The sequence below is a fragment of the Vidua chalybeata genome, chromosome 1, assembly GCF_026979565.1.
Source record: "Vidua chalybeata isolate OUT-0048 chromosome 1, bVidCha1 merged haplotype, whole genome shotgun sequence".
Taxonomy (NCBI): domain Eukaryota; kingdom Metazoa; phylum Chordata; class Aves; order Passeriformes; family Viduidae; genus Vidua; species Vidua chalybeata.
Genome location: NC_071530.1, coordinates 51,396,360 through 51,417,328, shown reverse-complemented (window position 1 = coordinate 51,417,328; position 20,969 = coordinate 51,396,360). Strand labels below are relative to the sequence as shown.

Here is a 20,969-nt window from a genome sequence, read left to right as displayed (position 1 = left end):
CTATAAAGTGCTGAATACTCTTTAGCCAGCTCAGAAGTCTTTTCAAAGCTGCTTGTTCCAGATATGACTCAATGCAGAGATATTTTATCACTACAAAGTCCTAACCTCTAGCATTGGGTGGCAATAAATGATTTTTACCATGTCATAAAGCCAGAAATCACCCAGATGGCAATGACATTCCTCCGCTTACAGTACACTAGGGGCAGAGATACAGCTATTTGAAGATTACGGTGAAGCAGTACAGACCCTCTTATTGAAAGACCTGGGATTAATTGAAAGTGTCCCTTTATTCTCCTTTTCTTAGCCCCTTCTTTTCCCTGTTTTTTAATTTTTTTTTTCCCTAGAACTGCTGTTCTGGACAGATCAATGACCCTTTGATTTCCTGGTTGGAAATTTAAACTTGGTTTATGGTGATCTTACTGGGACAGAGTAGTCTTATGGGCAAAACACTTTACTTGCAGCCAGGAGACCTTGTTTCTAAAGTTGAACTGTTTACCTGTTTTGTATTTGCTCATCACTCCATCTCCCCAGACTTTTGTCTTGGTCCTTCTTATCTACTCCTAAGCAAGATTAGAATAATTCCAAAAAAGCAGAGATTCATGCTTAATGTTTATTGATGTGACTGAAACGGGGTCCTAATGCCACCTTTGAATATCTTGAGGTATGAAAAAAAAGAAAGAAAATCAGTGGACTTATGCCAAAGCATGAAGATCCCTGGAGCATTCATGGAGATCAAATCTGCTTCCACCTAGGACTTACTATTCATTATTAAATACTGATGTCATCAGGAATGATACCTGGCCCTTTGACAGACTTATCTTTTAACAAGGAAATATCAGAAACTCTGATGAGATCATATGAATGAGGAGAGTATTTTATTTATTCTTAAGAACTATTTTTCTGCATTTTAAAGGTGATTAACTCAGAATGTGAGATGATTTTGTAACTCAATGCATGACTTTGAGCAAATTAATAAAGGAACAAAATAAAAATCTTGGTTCCCAGTTCTCCATTTTAACCTGTAGACAATACTCTCACTCCTGCTCTACACAAAACCTGATCCATTTACACCTGCCTCTTGTGAATCATATCCAGATGTTCTACTGAGGACTGCTTTTTCTTTTCTACTCTTTTCCTGTAAAGACTGCATGGTCCTGTAGTAAGGTAGTAACTTGCTTCCACTATCTCCTGACATAAAAGAAACAAGGCATTCATACATCCACGTATACACATGTACCTTGGGGATGAAAAGCCAGCCATTTCACAGCTTCTGTAAGGACATGATGTGACCAAGCCTTCTTTCTATTAGAAATCTAAATTTCATGGGTCAGAACAGCAGGCAGCACTGTCACCTCCCATCATTTTTAGTAATAAATATTACTATGATTCTAAAATCACCATCTTGACTAGCAAAAGCAATAGAAATTCAACATGAAGAGTAATTTAATCTCACCTAGATACTTCTAATATTTCTAAGACCATATGTTTTATTATTATCTGCCATTTGATTTTCAGTTTGAGGGAATTATAAAGAAAAAAAAATTGCCCAGTTTCTATTATGGTTTATGTAGTAAGTTCACTTAAAAGCACTGCCAAGTAAACCCAGTTGCTGGTGTCTCTCTCAAAATATATCTACACTTCTTGTGATATGCAAAAGAATACTTCTGCCCCTCCTAAAATTCTCATGTGAATCTGAACTAATTGTTATGTAATGCTCAGATTTTTCCTTTATAGCATAAGATGACTAAGTGAATAGAAATAACTCCTTTACTCCAGAAGAATACATACTCCCGGGTCTGGCTTATACAGCTGTTTAATATGAAGATGAACCTAGCAGTAAAAAAAAAAAAAAATAGACTAATGATTTCCAACTCTCATAATTTCTGTAAGCATTTGATTCAGAGACCAAATTAAGTCTGATATGCCTAGTTATATTACTGCCCTAATACTTTCAGGAAACCCCTTCCAATACAAGAAGCTAATTTTGGTGTAAATTGAGGACTGAAACAATGCATATTTCATGATATTCATGCCTTGCTACCTCAACTCTTCACTATTTCTGAAACAAACCTTGACTTAACAGTGTACTGCTACTGGAATATAAATGTATTTGAAAATGCAATCGAGTGAAAGTAATTAAATTGAAGATATAAATGAAAAAAACAAAAAATTACATGATCCTGAGGTATGTTGAGAATTTCTCATCTGCACTACCTGAAGCAAACACATTATGTAACTTCAAATGGATTAATCCTTCCAAACACTAAGAGACAGATTTCTTCAGTTTCTTTAAATTTGCTGGTGCCTAGCTGTTTTCTAAAAATTTAAAAATGGACCCTGAGTCAGGTATTTCCTAAAGGAGGAAACTGTAGATTGGGAGGTTCTTTTTCTGAATACTCCTGCAGAATTTATTAGGATAAACACAAGATTCTAATTTTGATCTTTAAACACTGCTATAGTTTTTATGTCAGGCAAAAATATCTGATGTAAAAGATCTCCTTTAAGCTATTTGACAAATAAATCACTGCCTGAGTGTCACTGCAACGGGCTCCCAGCCAGGAAATAATTGGCATAGTCTCCATGATTCACAGAAGGCTGATCAATAATCTTTATTAAGAAACCCATTGCTCTTTTACAGACAGTTACAATACAGGTGGACTTAATTGGTCCTCCAGTCCAAACACCATCACCATTGGCTAATTAAGAAACCACCCTTTGGTAAACAAATCTCCATAACACATTCCACATGTTCACAACAACAGGTGCAGCAAGTTAAAATAGAAATTGTTTCTCATTCTTTTCTCTGATCTTCTCATAGCCTTTCTCAGGATGATGCCTGTTTCTCTCTATGGCCAGAGAGCTGCTGCCACACCTGAGCTTTCAACTTTCTTGGCTTTTGGATTGTAATCCCTCAAACCAAAGAACTCTTCACCACTAGCAGCAAAGGTGCTGGCTTTGACCTCACAGTTTTACAGGTTATATATTTTTTAAACAGTACTAAAACATATTCTCATAACACCATGAATGAAGCAAAAACTTCATGAGTATAACAGTCTAACATCCTCCCCAAATCATACAATGAGTAGATTTTAAAGACAAGAAATGATCATTGTACTCTTCATGTAGAACTCCATACTCAGATAATCTCATTCAGTGTTTTCTGCATCAGTGCCCTAAATTTTGCCTGAATATAAGATGTCCTAAAAACAATACTCAGTTTAATCTAAAGAGTTCAAGCCAAGAATTCCTCTCAACTCTATATTAAGTTATGTCAATGGCTAATTACCTTCATAAGTACTCTATTTCTAATCCAATACGGAACACAGCAAATTTCTCAGTCTAATAATCTTATTAGGGACCCACTTTTCCATGAGTAGAAGGTTATTCAGGAAAAATAGATCTTATTTTATAGATGGGTTTTGGTAGCTGTTGTCCAGACGTTTCTCTTTTGGTTGTCTTGTCAATGGAGGCACTAGTTCTTAGATTAGTCAAATTCAGTGTAAGCTATAAATAGCCAATTAAAGTAGCCAAGGCACTACTAACCCTCATTAATTGCTAAAATGCACACATGAAACTGTCAAAAGATACAGACACTACTATTCATATTTCCACTTTTCATCCAGGCAAATATATGATGATGACAATTTTTCCTCATGGAAGTTATATTAGCTTACTTTTCCTATTCAAAGGTTAAACTTTTGTTTAGCTTTCAAGCTTTGATGCAAAATAAACTCCTGGAAAATGCGTGCTGCCTGGGAGAAAACAAAGAGATCTGTGTGCAGTTTCAGAGCTACAGTCTTGTTGGGATCACAGAAACATGACTGGGTGTTGCAATGAGGGGATGTAGGCTTTTTAGGAAGAACAGGATAGGAAGGTGGGGAAAGAAGAGTTGTGCTTTCTTTGAGAAGCTAGAGTGCACAGAGCTCTGCCTGGGGATGGATGAAGTTAGGCAAGCTAAAGCTGAAGTGGAATTGCATTGTGACAAGGATTTTAAAGATATAAGTTGATTGTAAAAAAAGATATTTTTGAGGTCTGTATTTGAAATTTAGCACTGGAAATGTCTATAAAATTTGTTCCTAATTTTTAAAAACTCCCGTAGAGCTTCTTGAAGCTGCCTGCATTTATGGCCTGTTCAGAAAAGAATTGTATAGTAGCAGCTGCATTTTCATGCATTACCTGAGTTCACCCCATTTATGTTTAATATGTAGAAAATGCTACCATTTTCCAGTTACTCTACATTTTTACTGCTACTCTTGTATTTTATACAGTTCGCAGGGAGAAATTGAAAGGGTAGTGAAAGAGATGTTATCTGTGACTGTAGGTAAGCCAACTAGTGTCACACAGTCAGTCTGAAACACTAACCAGAACTCCAGAAACACAGTATTTTTAATGATTGGTTTATCCTTCATATTGTAGAGGTCACCGCTCCTTTCTTTAACCTGATGCTCTTAACACTGCAAAACTTGAGTACACACTGGATTTGACATCTCTCTGGAAAACAGCATCCAAGACACAAGTACTAATGACTGGTTTTAAAGGTTCCAATGTGATGATAGTTTTCAATGCATTTTCACCTTTCTATACCCGAAAGCCAGTGACACTCAGGTTAATCAATATCTTGAGATGTAATCACAAGGTGTTGAGAAACAAGTTCTGCAGTGTGATACAGATACAGCCTAATGCTGAAGTGGACAGCAGTGCTTCATAATGATTCAAGAAAATTCAAAACTGGATAGGCAAGGCCGACAGAATGAGGCAGAACAAAGAACCCATAAAGATCAGTGACTCACCTTTAAGTCTGATTAGTAGCAAATCAAGAATGGTTTAGCAGTAATCCTTGTTTCTAAGTAGGAACTGGTGTTAACAGTCGAAGGAAAATAACCTTTCTGGACTGTAGAGTCAGAAAGAAAAATGCACCAGCATTCAGTCTTTTTTCACTCCTGCCTTTCCCATGTCCCCAGCACTGACAGCTCCCAAGGACCAGCCTCTTTGAGGGAAAGTTATCTTACCCTTTTGGTTACACTTCTTAGCCCTCATGCTCCAGAAGGCAATTTGTTTTAACATATCATTGAAAAAAACTGGCATGGTTTCTCCTTGTTAGCACTTACAGAAATGAAGGTTTTCTTGGACTGGTTTGTTTTTAAACAAAAATAATTGCAACTCAGATTTTTTGAGAAAAGGGGAAAACCAACCAAATATCATAAAAATGACACCATAAACACAGAGGAAGACAGAAAACATCTTACTCATGACATAAAGTCTCATTACATGTCAGCCTGTGCAGGGCTATAGAAAGGAAGGTGTGAACTTCGTTTGCTTGATGGGTCTAGCACAAAAGCAAGTCAAGTGGAGAAAATAGTAAACAGATGGAGTGGGAGGCAATTGAATCACCCTTTGCTGCTTTTCATCCACCAGCATAGGCCAACATAATGAAAAGCAAGTTAAAGAATTGTACAGCACTGAGGAAGCGCTACAGCAACCATGAGAGCAGCAAAAGGAGGCTTAAGAGGGAATACCTCAATTAAACACAAGCGTCCAAAGACACAACCAGTAGAAAGACTATGCATCATCCCTCTGCACCCCTTCTGGGATATTGACACAATGAAATACCTCTATAAAGTGCCTGTATGCCAACACACACAGTATGGGAAACAAACAAGAGGAAGTAGAGATCTGTGTGCACAGATCTCACTGTGATTATGAAGATATAGGGGGATAATTCCCATGGCTGGAATGTTGTCCTGAATACACTATTTAGGAGAGACAGACTGGTAGTGGAGTTTCCCTCTATGAATGAGGTAACACTTGGAATGTATTGAGCTCTTTGTTGGTGAGGATGATGAGTGAGTTGAGGGCTTATGAGTTTGGATAAAATGACAGACTGGTAAGGGTGATGCTGTTGTGAGTGTTTGCTACAGGTTGCCTGGGCAGGAGGAGGAGGTTGGATGAGGCCTTCTACAGGCAGCTTGAAGCAGCCTCAAAGTCACAGGTGCTGGCTCTTGTGGGGGATTTTGACTATCCTGGCATCTATGGAAGAAACAACACAGTGAAACACAAACCATCCAGGAGGTTCCTGGAAAGCCTTGATGACTACTTCCTGACACAAGAAGTGGATGATCCCATAAGGAATGGTGTGCTTGATCTCATACTAATAAACAGAAAAGATCTTGTTGGAGATGTGAATGATGGGCACAGCTTTGGCTGTAATGACCATGATACTGTGGAGTTCAGTATGGGGAAGAAGGAAGCAGGGCAGTGAGATTGTAACCATGAACTTCAGAAGAGCTAACTTTAGCCTCTTCAGGGATCGTCTTGGAAGAATCCCATGAGAATGAGACCTGCAGGAAATAGAGGTCCAAGAGAGCTGGTTGATATTCAAGGATTGCTTCCTCCAGTCCCAAGAATTTTGCACCCCAGTGAGAAAGAAATCAGGCCAAGGGGAAAAAGGCCTGTGGATGATCAAGGAATTCCTGTCATTACTTGAGTGTAGGCAGGAAATACACAGGAAATGGAATCAGTGTCAGGACACTTGGAACAAATACAGAGACGTTGTCACAGTAAGTATAAATGAGATGAAGATGGTCAAGACCCATCTGGAATTAAAGCTGGCCAAGGCTGTCAAAGACAAGAAGGGCTTCCTCAATCCACTGGGGTCCCTTCCAGTTTACCCATTCTGTGATTCTGTAATATGAACTTAAGTCCAAAGGAAGATACCAGTACAAGAGCACCATAGTGCAAGCTATTCTTTTCCAAAAGTATTATCACTAACTCCCATTCTAAAGGATTCTTCATAAAATTTAGTGTCACTGAGAATCAAGCCCAAAATATCAATCAAATTCTTTATGTATATCTTCTGTATATTATAATATCCCTAAAATTAAAGGACTATTGTTTTTTAGGTTTTGATACATTACAATTAGATATCAGGGCTTTGAATAAAGTATAGTTTTAAAATATTAAGACAGCATTAAAAATGATTAGTATGTCAGCAGAGTCTGAGCAGACAGGTCTTTAATAACAATCGACAGGGAATTTAAAGAAAAAAATACTTCAGAGAAGTAAATGGATATTTTTTCCAGCAGAATAATTTCTTTAAAGAGAAACATCCAAATTATGCACTTCTTTTTTTGTTTCAAAATAACTACTTTGAAGGTAAAATATATCCAACCAAAGCAATTAAGATGAGAAGAAGAAAGATAGAGGAAAAGAATACTCCAAGGGCCAAGAGTAATGTAAGACTGAAAGAACTATTAAGTCAAAGAATAATCATTCATTTTCCCCTGAATTATATTTATTTAATACAAACATAAATATGTGCAGAACAGATGAATGGGTTACCAGATAAAGTAAAGCAAAAGCTCTCAAATGTTTTTCTTTGGAGAGCATCACCATTATCAAAGAGAACTGTTTGCTGCAAGTCAGTCTTGAATTCAAACAGACACCTGCTTAAGTTTTCCATGGCTCTGTGAGCAACTACTAGAAAAGGACAAATCAAATGTTATAAAACATAGTCTACAACAGTAGTGCCAGACTCCAGTCTTGGTTTCAGCAGTTGTAGGACTTTAGATAAACTTCCCACAGGTGACAAAGGAAGAAATTTTTACTTTAATTTTTACTTCTGGACTACAGCCCTCCTCTCTAACTCTTATCTTTTTTTCTGAAGGAGAGGAGGAAACTGAGCTTCCTCTTGTCCCCATCATACACTTTTCATGAGATGAAAAGCAAACTATGTGTCAGATTTTGCTGTATAAATAAAACTGTTCATAAACTTGTAACTTCTACCAGATGCCCTTCTCATTCCTTTGCTCCAAGAGTCAGTGTATCAATTCACTTTTATGAAGCTACTTATTTATTAATTCGTGCTCAAAATACCTGAAAATCCTAAAGACAAGCAAAAAGAATCTTTAGTAAGCTAAGATTGCAAAATATTTCATGGTTCCACTACAATGATAAGAAATCACTTGAATGAAGTATTTTGCATCACAGCCCCAGCTCAATGCCTCTGCTGCAGAAACATGCAATATTTTACAATTTTAAATGCCATCACAGAAAACAAAAACATTTTTTCAGTCATATTTCCTCATCTAGTGTACACATTCATAGATAGTGTCTGTACTTGCCTTTGATCATTTATAATGCCCTGATGCTAATTAAAAACTAACTCAAAAAGAAGACTTCCTATTTTATTACCCATCACACTTCACTAAGTAAGTAGATGTCCTCTAAGGCCTCACATGAAAAATGAAGAGGACACACTTTGTTTCAGCTCATGGTGACAAGCATCAGATATTCCTCTAGGCAACCCTTGCTAGGGGCACAGCAAATTTTTTTCAGAGGCCTAACTCTGATGGATGCACAAAATAAGACAGACTGAGAGCAGAGCTCTCAAGAGGAAAAAAGACCAGTGAGTTTCAGGGAAAATGGTGTTTCAGGCTACCTGTGTTTTTATAAATTGTAGCTGGGAATAAAAATTTAGGATAATGGGGAGAAAATATTATACTACCTGCCACAGTTCATTAAAGTACCATGCACAGAGCAAGCAGCTACTTAAGTAACTGAACAGATCCTGCTCCTCCACATTTTACTTTCATTGAGAAAAATGACTTCAATGACTTCAAATGTATTGCTGACATACCTTTCCTGGCTTCCTTCTGTGATGTGGTAGAGATGATTGGCACCTCCATCAGCACAAGCTCTCAGGGCAGCTGCAAGTGAAGAAAGAGAATATCAGTGCATTTGCATTATAAATAAAAACCCACAACTAGTTGACAGTGCTGTGTAAATTAATTGTTCATAGTAGCATGGGGAATAAGCTTGAGATCTTGTATGGCTTTTAGCTTCCAGTACTTGACTGCTTTCCCTGTTTCTCTAAATAGAAATTTGAACTGTTTTTATCAGACTAGTGCCAATCTTCATCTGATTCTGCCACCATACTTGCAAATAGCTTATTTCTATCTATCTGAACCTGCCACCCAAGCCAGCTTAAACTACAAGACAGGCAAGTACTAAAAACCTGAAAAGGCCCACCCTCCATCTATGGATGAATCCTCCACCTTGTCACAAGTGGGAACTTGCACTTTAAACACAACTATCTTCTCCCCCAGGCAGAAAGTTCCCTATGGTGGTTCTACAGGAACCTGCATAACAATTGGGAAAGAAAAGTAACCAAGAGTTAATAACGACAATACCCTTTTTCTCCTTTTTTCCCCTCCTATGACACAAAAATGGTAACTTTGTTACAGTTCCTATATTGTCCCACAGACTGTTTGACTCTTCAGATATAAAGTAGGTTGTTTACATCTTAGCTTTAAATCTTGGACCATCCTGATAAAAAACCACAATAATTTCCAGCACTTCCACCTAACTTGGGGACCACAAAGGGCATGTGCCCTAATTCCAGTTGATTTAAACAAGCAGAGACATGCTGTTCTCTTGTGATCCTTTTGTTTATACAGACTTAAGTCAGAGAATAGAGACAAATCTAACACTATTACAAAATCAAACATAAATTGGTATCTTTTTTTCATAAGCTTCCCTATTAATCATCATTTAACTAACACACAGCTCTTTCATGAGGTTTTAAAAACCTGATAAGCTATTAAAGATTGAAAATGACCATCTTGTCTTAGCAGTCTTTATCAGTTTTGTTCCAAGATCCACAAGTTAGGTAACTATAGCGCACAAGATAAAAGAAGCTGTTGCTTCCACACTAGGGCAGAGTGTTCCTTCCAGGCACAGAGAGACTGACTGGTAATCCTGAAAAGGCTGAAAGTCACAGGGCCAGCAGGGATAAAGAGGAGAGACAAGTAAAAAAAGGTGCAATCAGATTGGGCACTTCTTGCCGCTAAGAATCCAATTTTCAGCTAGAGCTGCTTTCCTTTGGTGTTTATTTTTCAGTCAGAACCACATGTCAGCAAAGATACAAACCTGTATCTTCCCTTTTGGTGTACATTAGATGGGTAATCCACCTCCCCCCCTACTTAGCCAGCCTATACAAATAGGGACAACAGAGTTCACCTCTATAGCTGCTCTCATCTTTAAATCATTCTTTCCTATGAGGGTGCTGAACTCCCACAGGGAGTGTTTGTAAATTAATATCTACTGTGCAGTACCATGTGACCTTGGCTGAGGATTTTTTTGGGGGAGCGGGGGAAGAAAGAAGGAAGTAGGACAACATAAAAGCTACCAGTTCATCACAGGTGACTTTGGATAGCTCAGTTCTTTTTTTTCTTTCAGGCTGAAGCCATGAGCAGCGCAGGAGAACAAGCACTGTACTTCTTTGTATTGTTTCTAGCACAACTTCTGCTCCTGCTCTCTCCAGTACTCACTATGGCAAGCACTACGGCCCTCAGCCTTCTTGTACAGACCATGCTCTTCTCTGTCCCCTTACACCACTTCACCCACTCTTACAGCCTCCACCCAAACCCTTTTTAACAAGCCAAGGTCAAGCAGATTTGATCCTGAGAAATCTTATTAGGTGAAGAAATTTCTAGATTATTCTAGAAGCTTGCCAGCCACTTACTATGGTGATTCTCTGCTTCAGGCAAGTGCCTCATCCAGTCTGATGAATACAAAATCACAAGACCAGAACACTACTTTTTGCCTGCTGTGTTTGACTAGAAGATTTTAACTACTCCTTTCACTTGAGGTTACAGCTGAAAATGGATTGATATACTTCCTTTCATTGGGACATACCTGTTCTCTCAGGGAGTTCAGCTCACACAGAACATAGTAATGGCCCATTGCAAGAAGAGTGTGTAATACCTGTCCTTAAGTCAGCTATCCTGTTCACTGGCTTATTTAGCAGATAGAAGGCATCTAATCAAGGCTTCGAACTAAGGTACATGACCTGCTTAAAGGATGTTTCCCAGACATTTCCAGACAGTCACAGCTTTTTCCTTCTGAAAATGGTGAGTTTTCCATCTACTCTCCTACATTAAAAAAAAAAAATGTAGCTTATAACTTCTGGGAAAAAAAAAAAAAAAAAAGAATGGGATGAGCTACATTAAAAGAGATTAGAATCTATTATTGGTCTCAAATATTTTAACACAGCCAGAGCCTTAACTATTATATATTCTCTCAATGGACTTACCACAAGTGAAGCCTTGCCCAAGATCTCTTCATCTGATCTTACAATTTTAAAACAACATGACCAAAAACACCAAGCCAAACTAAGCAGTACAAAATTGTCCTGGTTTAGGGTGAATGTGGGAGAAAAATCTCTAAAAGGGTTCCTCTAGAAGGCAGATTCAAGCGGCCCCTCCCCTAACTGGTTCAGGAAAATATTTCCTTGGAGAAAAGTGGAAAAAAACAGTTTATATAACAGGCAAAGCATTCACCAGAAAAAAAAAATTAAAAAAAAAAAAAAAAAAAAGAACAATATTAACAAAACTTCTTGCTGCTCCAAAAAAAAACAAACTCAGAAAGTCCCCTTCATGAGCTGTAGCTCCGCTCACTCAGTCTCTTATCAGTCCCTCCATCACTGGAAATACTGCGGCCCAGGCCCAGCCCGGTGGGCCACAGCTACTTTTCTGAGTTTTTTTCAGAGCAGGTGTAAGCAGGTCCAAATAAAAAGAAAAACCACAGTCCAGGGAACTTCTCTGCCTCAGCTAGCTACAACTAACTAAAAAGCAAAGGAGAGCTCTCCCGCCATTGTCCGCAGATAACACAGTCCAGGAGCAGGATGCAGGGGAGCAAGTGCAGCTTCTGATAACAAACTCTGTGCTTCTTCTCTCCCCCCTTTGCTCTCGGAACAAGTCTTTAAGGTGCAAAACTTATTATCCAGCATAAACAGAACAGACAATTGGGGATACAAACATCATACAGCCAACCCAGTACAAAAACAAATCAGTCTTCAATCAGTGGTACATGTAAAAGTACTGACATTCTCCCAAAGAAAGGAAGGTGCCTGAGTAACAGATCTATGATGCTTGGATATTCTTCACATGGATATGGTGCTACTATTTGATATCTCAGATCAAAAGAGTTACCTTATATAACTGCAATTTAAAGCTGTCCGCCACATATTTATTCTTATTTATTAGAAGAAAAAATAAACTTCTGTAGCATTCTAAAGTTATTTAGAGAAACAATTTATGAGGTACTGATCCTTTACCAGCAAGTTAGTAACTTACACTGAAATCAAACAAAGCCTCAGTTGCATTAAGGAACTAGCAGGTAATTAACAGATTGGCTGGAGGCCAGTAAAGCATAATATTTCTACAGTTATGAACTAAGCTTTGCTTGACAAAAGTAATGATATATGTTACCTGGAAGAATATGTATCCTTATTATCTGGAAATGTTTAAGGAGATGGTCAGCAATTCTAAGCTTACAGTTTGGATGGAAAGTTCTCTATGAAAAATAACAGGAACTGATTTTTAACAGTGCCTTTTATATTAGAGACAAAATTGCTTTACAAACAACTATTTGGCCAAGGTGCACGATGGCAACCGCATAGGCAAATCTAAGAATCTATACGCACTTTGCAACAGCTCACATGAAACCTCATTAATTATTTCAGCAGACGGAAGGACCTGAACAAGATTTGGGCTTTATTTTGCTTAGCTTGGCATCCTGAAAACAGAAACACCTTCTTCTGAGATGTTTTCAATTTAAACAGATGAAAAAAAAATTAAAAAGTGGAAAGTGACACAGATGGATGAAGTGCTAAGGGCCACAAATGGGTCAAAAGCAAATTATCTTCCAGGGCAACCAAAGTGGATGGTGAGGCTTAAAAAGTGAAGAATAACTTAAATGGCCTGTCAGAACACCAAATGTCTTGCTCTTACCACCTCTTCTGCCCCAAAGGGTACCATCACATTATGGCAGACCCCTCAAATTTGCTAGGTGGGCTGTACATGGAAGTATGCTCTTGCTTATGAATGTCAGAAAAATCTAAGTCACCAAAGACATTATCTAAGGGCTAGAAGCAGTTAACCCTGCCTCTGTGAAGTGAGACATACTAAGGAATGGTTGTCCAAGTAGCTCATTGAGCTCTGGTGGGTCAGGAGGTCCAACACCTCCAGAAAAAACGTTGGGATATGCAATTAGTAGCTATAGCTTTTTCAACAAGCACAACTGGAAGCAGAGGAGGCCTGTGATTTTGGCTACACAGCTCAGCTCCAGAGCCCCATGGTACCGTTTCATGCTTCTGTTATTAGAAGAGATGATGGTAAGAGGATAAGGACACAAGTGCACTGCAGCCCCAGCTTAGCATGCGAATCTGCACTCCTTGGCATTACGACAAATGACCACCTTTCCAATCTGAATATTCTGTGATATGCTCTACTCCTCAGAAATAGCTCCATCTGCCAAATTACTGCCTTTCCTATCTGTTGGATTCCTTTCTCATATAACTCCAGTATCAGTCAGTGAACTAGGGCATGGAGACATAATCAAAAAATTAACTGTTTTATTGTGCAGGAGGGGGAACTCAATGCCACTGTCAATAACGACTTCCCAAGCTATTGGGAGCAGCATGTGTTCAGTCCAGCAGTGTCTGAAATTATGGCAAGAGTTAATACCCCTCAGCTCCACCTATGCCAAGGAAGAGTTACATAAAGAGCATATTATCAAGCCATCCCATCTAAGAGTTTCTCACAGGCAGCATGAATGAAGAAACAGAAGCATTTCTGAACAACGCTCTTCCTTTTAAATGGTGCATCTTCTGCTAGTAACCAGTGAAGTATTTCCCTTTAGTGACTGAATTTGAGGAATCATTTTAGGGCTAATTATTAGTTTTTACAAAATTACTCTAACACAACAAAACACTGGAAACAGTTTACCCCTTTGGCAAATATAAAAAACTTCCTGTCCCTGTAAGACAGGATATGGGCAGCATATGAAACACAAAAAAGGGAGGTCTTAGCTATGAGCTAACTAGTTCTGATGCTTTTTGCAAAAAAGGAGCAAGTATATGATCATATTCAATAGCCCTGCAAATTCAGGTGGGGCAAAAGACTTCACAGAAGAGATGCAACTCTTGCAGACTAAGATGAGTGCATAGAAAGGGAATACATTTATAAATATTACCAATACCTGGGAAAGAAAAGCATAACCTTATTATTCCTATTCTATTATTCCTTCCAATTAGCATTTAAAAGATATTCTTTTCTGAACAGATCTTGAAATAAATCTTTTTTTTTTTTTTTTTTTGCTTAAATTCAAATTTGTGACAACTGTCCTTAAACTACTTTAGTATAGCCCCTGTGTTCCTTTTCTAATTTCACACAACTTCTTCTAGGTATGCAATCTCTTTCTCTCATTCCTTTATTGATTCAATAGCCTGGTAACTATAATTAACCTGCCAGCAAAATCTATGCATAAGAGAACTCTGCTTAATTAATGACTTGGAGTGCTGGCAGTAATACATATGTGAAATAAATGGTAGATACACAGAGAATTGCTTGGTTGGCTTGATACATAGGGCCAACACATTTTTGTCCCACTAAAAAATAGCAGTTACCAACAACAAAATGCATAATCTGTATTTATGTGCTGTCTCATTTTCTCCTTTATCCTGCAGAACCTGCAAAAATAAATTTAACAAACCCATGGCTTTGTACAGTTGCAGATTGCTAGAAAGGGTATCAAACTGCATTTCAAACTATTGCCTCCCACCCATGTGTTTCCACCTGTGTTATCAGGACTGTTTGCAACTGCTATGCCATTTCAATTACAGGGCACTGCAGACATCCCTCTTCTGTCAGCTGCAGCTCTGTTTAGCAAATCAACTACCAGTCCATAATAGTTTTCTGCTTTGTGGTTAGACACTGGTCTTGCTATGAGGCTTTTTAACTACTTAAAATAGGTCTATCCTTATGTTGCAAAGGAGTGGTTTGGCTACTTAAAGAAACACCATCAAAAATATTGGTGAAAGCAGGGTTTAACATGAATTTGTAAAAATACAACTTTATATAGTTTGATGACAAGGTTCACTCTACTACTTACTACAAAGATGAAAGCATACAAAAGAAGATCAAATTAGAAGCAATTTGAAATTATTTACGTGGAAGCTGGGAATACTAGAGGGGGTAAGGGTGCAAAGGATCTGGATGCAAAAACAAGGGTGCAAAAGGGCTTAGCAGCACTTAGTCATTGAGTAATTAATATTTACAATTTGATAGTGTTTCCTACAATTATAACAATGATTAACTATAGATTTGAGATGGTAACATTTATACTATAATCAATTAATATGCACACAGATAAAATGATGTGTACACCCTTTTCTATTTGTGCAAAGGTACTGATCATAAATTCCCCTTGAGTTCAGTGGAATGCTGTCATCAAATCCATTTGTGTTTGCCAGCAGGCAAGGGCTGCACCTCAAGAAGTGTGGAGATGGGGTGGGGGTATCAGCCCAGGCCTCATTGCTAGCGACAGTTCTTCGAGTATCACAGACTTGAGGGTGTGCGAGCTCTGAGGTGTCACACTCAGAGGGTTGCTATTCTAAAATTGTTTGTGTATCCAAGAAAGATCCACCAGCTACAAATATCTCATACCTAAACCATGACTTCTAAACTATCCATATCAAAGAACATAGGTACCCGTTAGTCCTGAGGCAAATGGATCACCAACACTGGAGCTAGCAGTCTGCTCCCTGGACCACACTGGATCTCAATATGTAAAATTACTGTACTTTTGGTAAGGTTTATATGTTTCCTATAAAGCTGCTGTGTTTCTTTAATTAGTCTGCTTTGAGCTGTAAACATCATAGAGATCTCAGCCAAGCAGAGGTAAGATTCATTAAACAATCAAATATGAGAAGACAAGGAAGAAACCAATATGAGAATGAATTAGGAACACTATTCTTTTTCCAGTGCATTGATTCAATATTGAGCTAAAGCCACACAGATAACACTTCTCTTTAATAAGTTCACACAGAAATTAAACAAATGGAAAAGGAAACAATTTTTCCCACAGACAAAAAAACACCACTGAATTTTAGCCAAAAATGTTATAGTCACCAAAAACACATCTTATTTTAAAAGAAAATTCTAGGAAAACTTATATCTTAACACTTGCTTTGGGGTGAAAAAAAAACCAAAAACCACAGAGCAACCCTTTAAAAAATAAATTCCTAAGTACCAAAACCCACAAATTCAAGCAAAAAACCTTGAGTACCAGTAAACACAGTAGCAGTAATGTGCTGTCAGAGACAGAGGCAAGGGAGCAACTGCAATTTTACTAAAAGTGAGCTTCTGGACTGTCTTCAGGAGCACTTTGATGCAGAGCTCATTATGATGATTCATATTCAAGGCTGCTGGGTTTGGAGTAATCTCTTGTCAGGAGTTAGATTTAATATTCATACAAGCCTTACTTAAGATATGATTTTGTCTTCTTTTTTCTGTCATTCTCTCATTTTGTCAAACCCAAGAGTTTTGGTACTCGCTGAGCTGCTTTACACTCACCACTGTAACAGGCTCCACAAGCAAAGCAGCCCAATGCTGTCTCACAGAGAAAACCAGGAGGAGAGAGCTCAAACATAAAGTACTTGCTGCCATCATTTTCATTAAAATCTAAGTGACCTTTTCATGACAAGGCCATGTGTCTTGATGTCACTGGGGGAAGAATTGGGAAGAAGTTTATTCTTTTTATTTTCTTTTTTTTTTTTATCTGTTTGAAAAATGACAGCTAAAGCTATAATATAACATTCAATCAACTTTTCTTTTTGTCCTGAGCACACATCTATTATTACTAGGTAAGAAAACACTGATTAGGGCACACACAAAAAATAAGGGAAAATGCACTGAAGTGCATAATATTAATCCTGACTTTTTTTTTTCCTGATACACTACTTGTCTTGAATGTATTTAAAGAATAACTTGTCAAATGTAAGATCCTCACAAATCAAACGAGCTGCTGAGACAAAAGCAGGAAGTCGTACTTGGACCTTAAATCTGTATTTTCCAGAATGAGAAGGAATACAAGCTCTCTACAGCCATATACTTGCATTTTATTTAAGTCTGGTCTGGTACCAGGAATTCCCCAGAGATTCACAAGCCCTTCCTGTAGTGCCACACGTTGGCCCCAGGGTTGGGTTGCATCCTGGTTTGCAGACCTTGCCTCTGTAACCCCTGACTGCTGATGAAGGATCAACCGAGTCTCAAACATCAAACCCCTACAGACACAATGCTGCAGACACAATGTATCCCATCAGGCAGCCTTTCAAACAACACCTGCTTTCATTGCTTTGCAAGTGTAATGCACCTCACACACAAAACTTTACTATAGCCTGTCTACCAGGGTCCTATACCTACAGCACACACCTATATTGACATATAATTGAAGGTGAAGTAATTGCAAGAGTGTGCAGCTAGCTTTTTCTGTCTCCATTACCTGGTTATCAAGTGAAATGGAGAGGCTTCAACATTGATTTTATTTCTGAAGTTTTAAAATCATATTGTTTAATAATTTGTTGCAACTGCCATTGACCTCAAGCTTTGAATGCAACTTTTTATTTCTTCATTTCCTATTTTCCATTGCTGCAGCATTGATTTCTGACAGAAGGAAAACAAACTGCTACAAATATGATGGAATACCCCAACTGCTTGCAATTTTAACTGCCAGTCAGCAGTGTCATCAGACAAACTTTAGTAATAAGCTGACTCTATTCCTATATGGAAAAAAAAACTGACTAAAAAAATAATCACCTTTATTAGCATTATACATCTACATTTGCTGCAAAGATAAAAAAGAAAGAAGCTTTTTTTTTAAATCTGACATTGCATCAGCAATAACAGACTTCAGGAAATCACTGCTCTCTACCCCAGAATGAGAAGGATGTGGGGCAGGCAGGGAGGAAATATTTGGAAAAGGGTGGTAAGTTGTGTTAAAACAGCAAAGAAGAAGAAATAGTTTCCTACTGATGCTGGCAACCAGCAACTCTATGCTCCTCATCACAACCAGATCAGTGCTGCTGTCTATTCTGCTTCCCCTCAACTAAATGCATTAATAATTCAAGCCAACCTGCAAGTGTAAAGCAATGAGCATGATAAGTTCGTATTCATGTCTATGATTAAATATTTTCAGCTAATGCATTTATATTTCAAATTTTGTTTGCCTAAATTGGATTTGCAGTAGCTGGCAACTCATAAAAAAATTAATCACACACTTATTTAAATTGCACAAAATATATTAATTCTCATGCTACTAAAACACACATCTTTCCTTAGAGTGCAGAACAGATTTCCACACAACCACTTTATATCATAGTCTAACAAAAACTTTTGTGTGCCAAGGAAATTTCAGGACTCATAAAAGTCAGAAACTCCAATTTTGTTAAAAGACAACTAGACTATTACAATGCATAAATTCCTCAATGAATCAAGCATGCTTTGACATCTACTTGAAAATTTATTTAAAATATTCAAGAGAATAATCTTGGTCAAAAAGTTGTTTGGAAACATCTAAAAGAGGGACAAACAAGAAACCAGACAAGGATGGTAGATATATTTTCTTAATGCAAGTGGAACTGATCTTTATACTTTATTTTCTAATGTCTTGGTAACATAACCTATGTTCATGCTACATACTCTTGTGTATTAGTAATTCTCCCTACTTTTAACAGGTAACTGTTCAATAGATTTTCAAGCAAACAATTGTAACACCATCCAAAGAAATGGCCAAAGCCTTCCCCTCTCCCACAAACTGTTATTATTTAACTTCTGACAGTTTCAGTCTTGTTTCTGACTCCCACATCTTTTCTGTTGTCTTAACTCCCAGATTTGGACAGTGGTAAGCTGCAGTAGAAGTTTCTCTGAAGAAACTAGAAATGCAAAATTACAAGAAAACCTGCTCTTACCTACTTTATTTCATATTTGGAATAACTACAAGTACATATGCACTGGCATTTGCACTAATCTGCACCAGAGGGTTTCATGGAAGCAGTGGATTTGCATTGCTTTTACTCTAGTACTGGCAGTTCAAAGGATGAAAATGAACATAGATATTACAATGTATTGCTTCTCTTAAGAAAAGAGGAGTTTTAGCTACTTGCATCAAAACTAATCCTGATCTTCAACATCTTCCCACACAAACTAGATCTAAAATTAAAATATTATTATTGTTAGGCTCTTCCTTTTAGCTAAGTTTTCCAATAGTCATGAAAGTAGGTCAGCTAACATACTGATATAAAAGATCAGATCTATGATATAATTTTCTTAAACACATTTCTTTCATTATTTGTTATTTAATAAAATAGTTGAAAACCCCCAAAGGGTGCAAAAAATAGGATATTTTCATTCTTAAAATAATATAGAAGGTCTGAATTAGAATTTTCAAAAGAAATAATCAGCACCAACAATAATTTTTGGAAATTTTTAGCTATCTTGAAGAAATAATATGTTAAATCATCACAAGACACAAAGAAAGCTCATTTGGACCATCAGAATCAGCTTCAAACCAGACTAGAAGCTGAATTTCTGAATGCTAAATGGGATTTCACATATGAATTCTCTTACATAACACAAATGCAAAATCAATGCTGTCATCCTTGAAAGAAAATAATCAACATCTATATGGAAAGTCTGGTTATGAATGAAGATGGCATAGCAGTAATGTCCCAGCTCATAAAAGAGATGAAGAAACAAGTGCGTTGATTTCAAAACCTTTCTTTATTAAGGCTATAAGAAAACTTTTAACATGAGATTTCCAAGTAAAAATATTTGTAGGAGGTAATCTAGAGCTTACTGTACAAAACTGAGTGCATATTCTCAAGGGGAGTAAACTTCTGTACGACAACTCTCCTCATAGCAAGGCTGCAAACAGGTAATTAATTTGCAGATCTCCTCATGAAGTAGAAACAGCTCTTGTCCTCTGGCAGTTCCCTAAGGCTTCAAAAAGGGAGAAGGGCCTAGAGTGAATGGAAAAGTAGAGGCTTAGGGGGTATTCCAGACCCCGAATTTGGGACTGTTCAGTGTTCTAAACTATTCAAAACCTGATTTTAGTAGCAGATTTGTCCATGTCTAGTTTCCAGTTACAAAGATAATCAGTACATTGCACAAGACTTTTATCAAAATGATGCAGTTACTGCTCCAGGCCTTCCATTTCAATGCGTTACAAACAGGCCTAAAAGTGCAAAATCAAAGAACTTTTCCCTCTCATTTTGGTCGATATTTTTCCTTTTGAAGAAGAGAGACTGGACTTTAGCATGTATTAAAGTCTGCAGCTCAGAAGTGAATTCACACAAATCAGGTATGAACTCTTTGTTTTGTTTAAATTACCTCCTATCTAACTGTATTATAACCCTTTTTAAATGAATGCTAATATGGAAGTATCCATCCCCTGAGGATAAGCCAAACCACTTAATCCTTATTGACCAGAAATATTGGCCTCTTCTTTGGGGCCATTTCCCCCTTGTAGTTGAAACCTGTGCATTCAATAAACAAAACCTTAGATTCAGCGAAGCTGAGCTTATTCTCAAAGTCTGCTTTTGGAACAGGTTCCCTGTGAAACAAACAAGCAAAACCCCAGGACACAGCCTTGTTCAAATGGTAATACATTACATGTTGTACCTAATGCTCTTTGTTCTCTAAATGGTGCAGTGAAAAAGAACCCCAAGAACTATATAGCAGCTGTGAGCACTACTATAAAAAGTGTTCCATTTCAATGTTGCTACTTAATTGCAAATTATCCCCCTGTTAAATATTCCCAAGAAATATAGCTTATAAAAATGTCCTAAGTATATCTAATATATCCTTATTTAAATCAGCCAAGTGTTGTCCAAAAAGAATATCAATACTCTATTTAATTTACAAGCTCTGTCCATACTAAACACTTCATTATCAGGAAGAGAAAATATTAGAAGACAAGATGTTCAAATGTGATTTGAATTACTGTACCAATCTCATGCTACCTTATCTGCCAGATGTGCTGGAGATTCCAGATTAGTACACAACATTTGTGTACTAATGTTCCTGCATTCAGCCTTGTTTAAATAGGTATTGCTAGTGAAGAGCTGGTAA

The 20,969-nt window shown here is 37.5% G+C and overlaps 1 protein-coding gene across 4 annotated transcripts in view; it reads right to left on the bottom strand.

Annotated features, from left to right (window-relative positions):
• The window catches only part of TPK1 (thiamin pyrophosphokinase 1), a 294,653-nt gene that overhangs the window by 169,991 nt on the left and 103,693 nt on the right, over positions 1-20,969 (bottom strand). For all 4 annotated transcript variants that reach the window (XR_008433490.1, XM_053955972.1, XM_053955892.1 and 1 more), the window contains one exon: positions 8,636-8,705. Coding sequence is in view for 3 of the 4 variants with exons in the window: in XM_053955972.1 (XP_053811947.1) it covers positions 8,636-8,705 (70 nt within the window). In the remaining variant the exon portion in view is untranslated. The remainder of the gene's footprint in view (positions 1-8,635; positions 8,706-20,969) is intronic.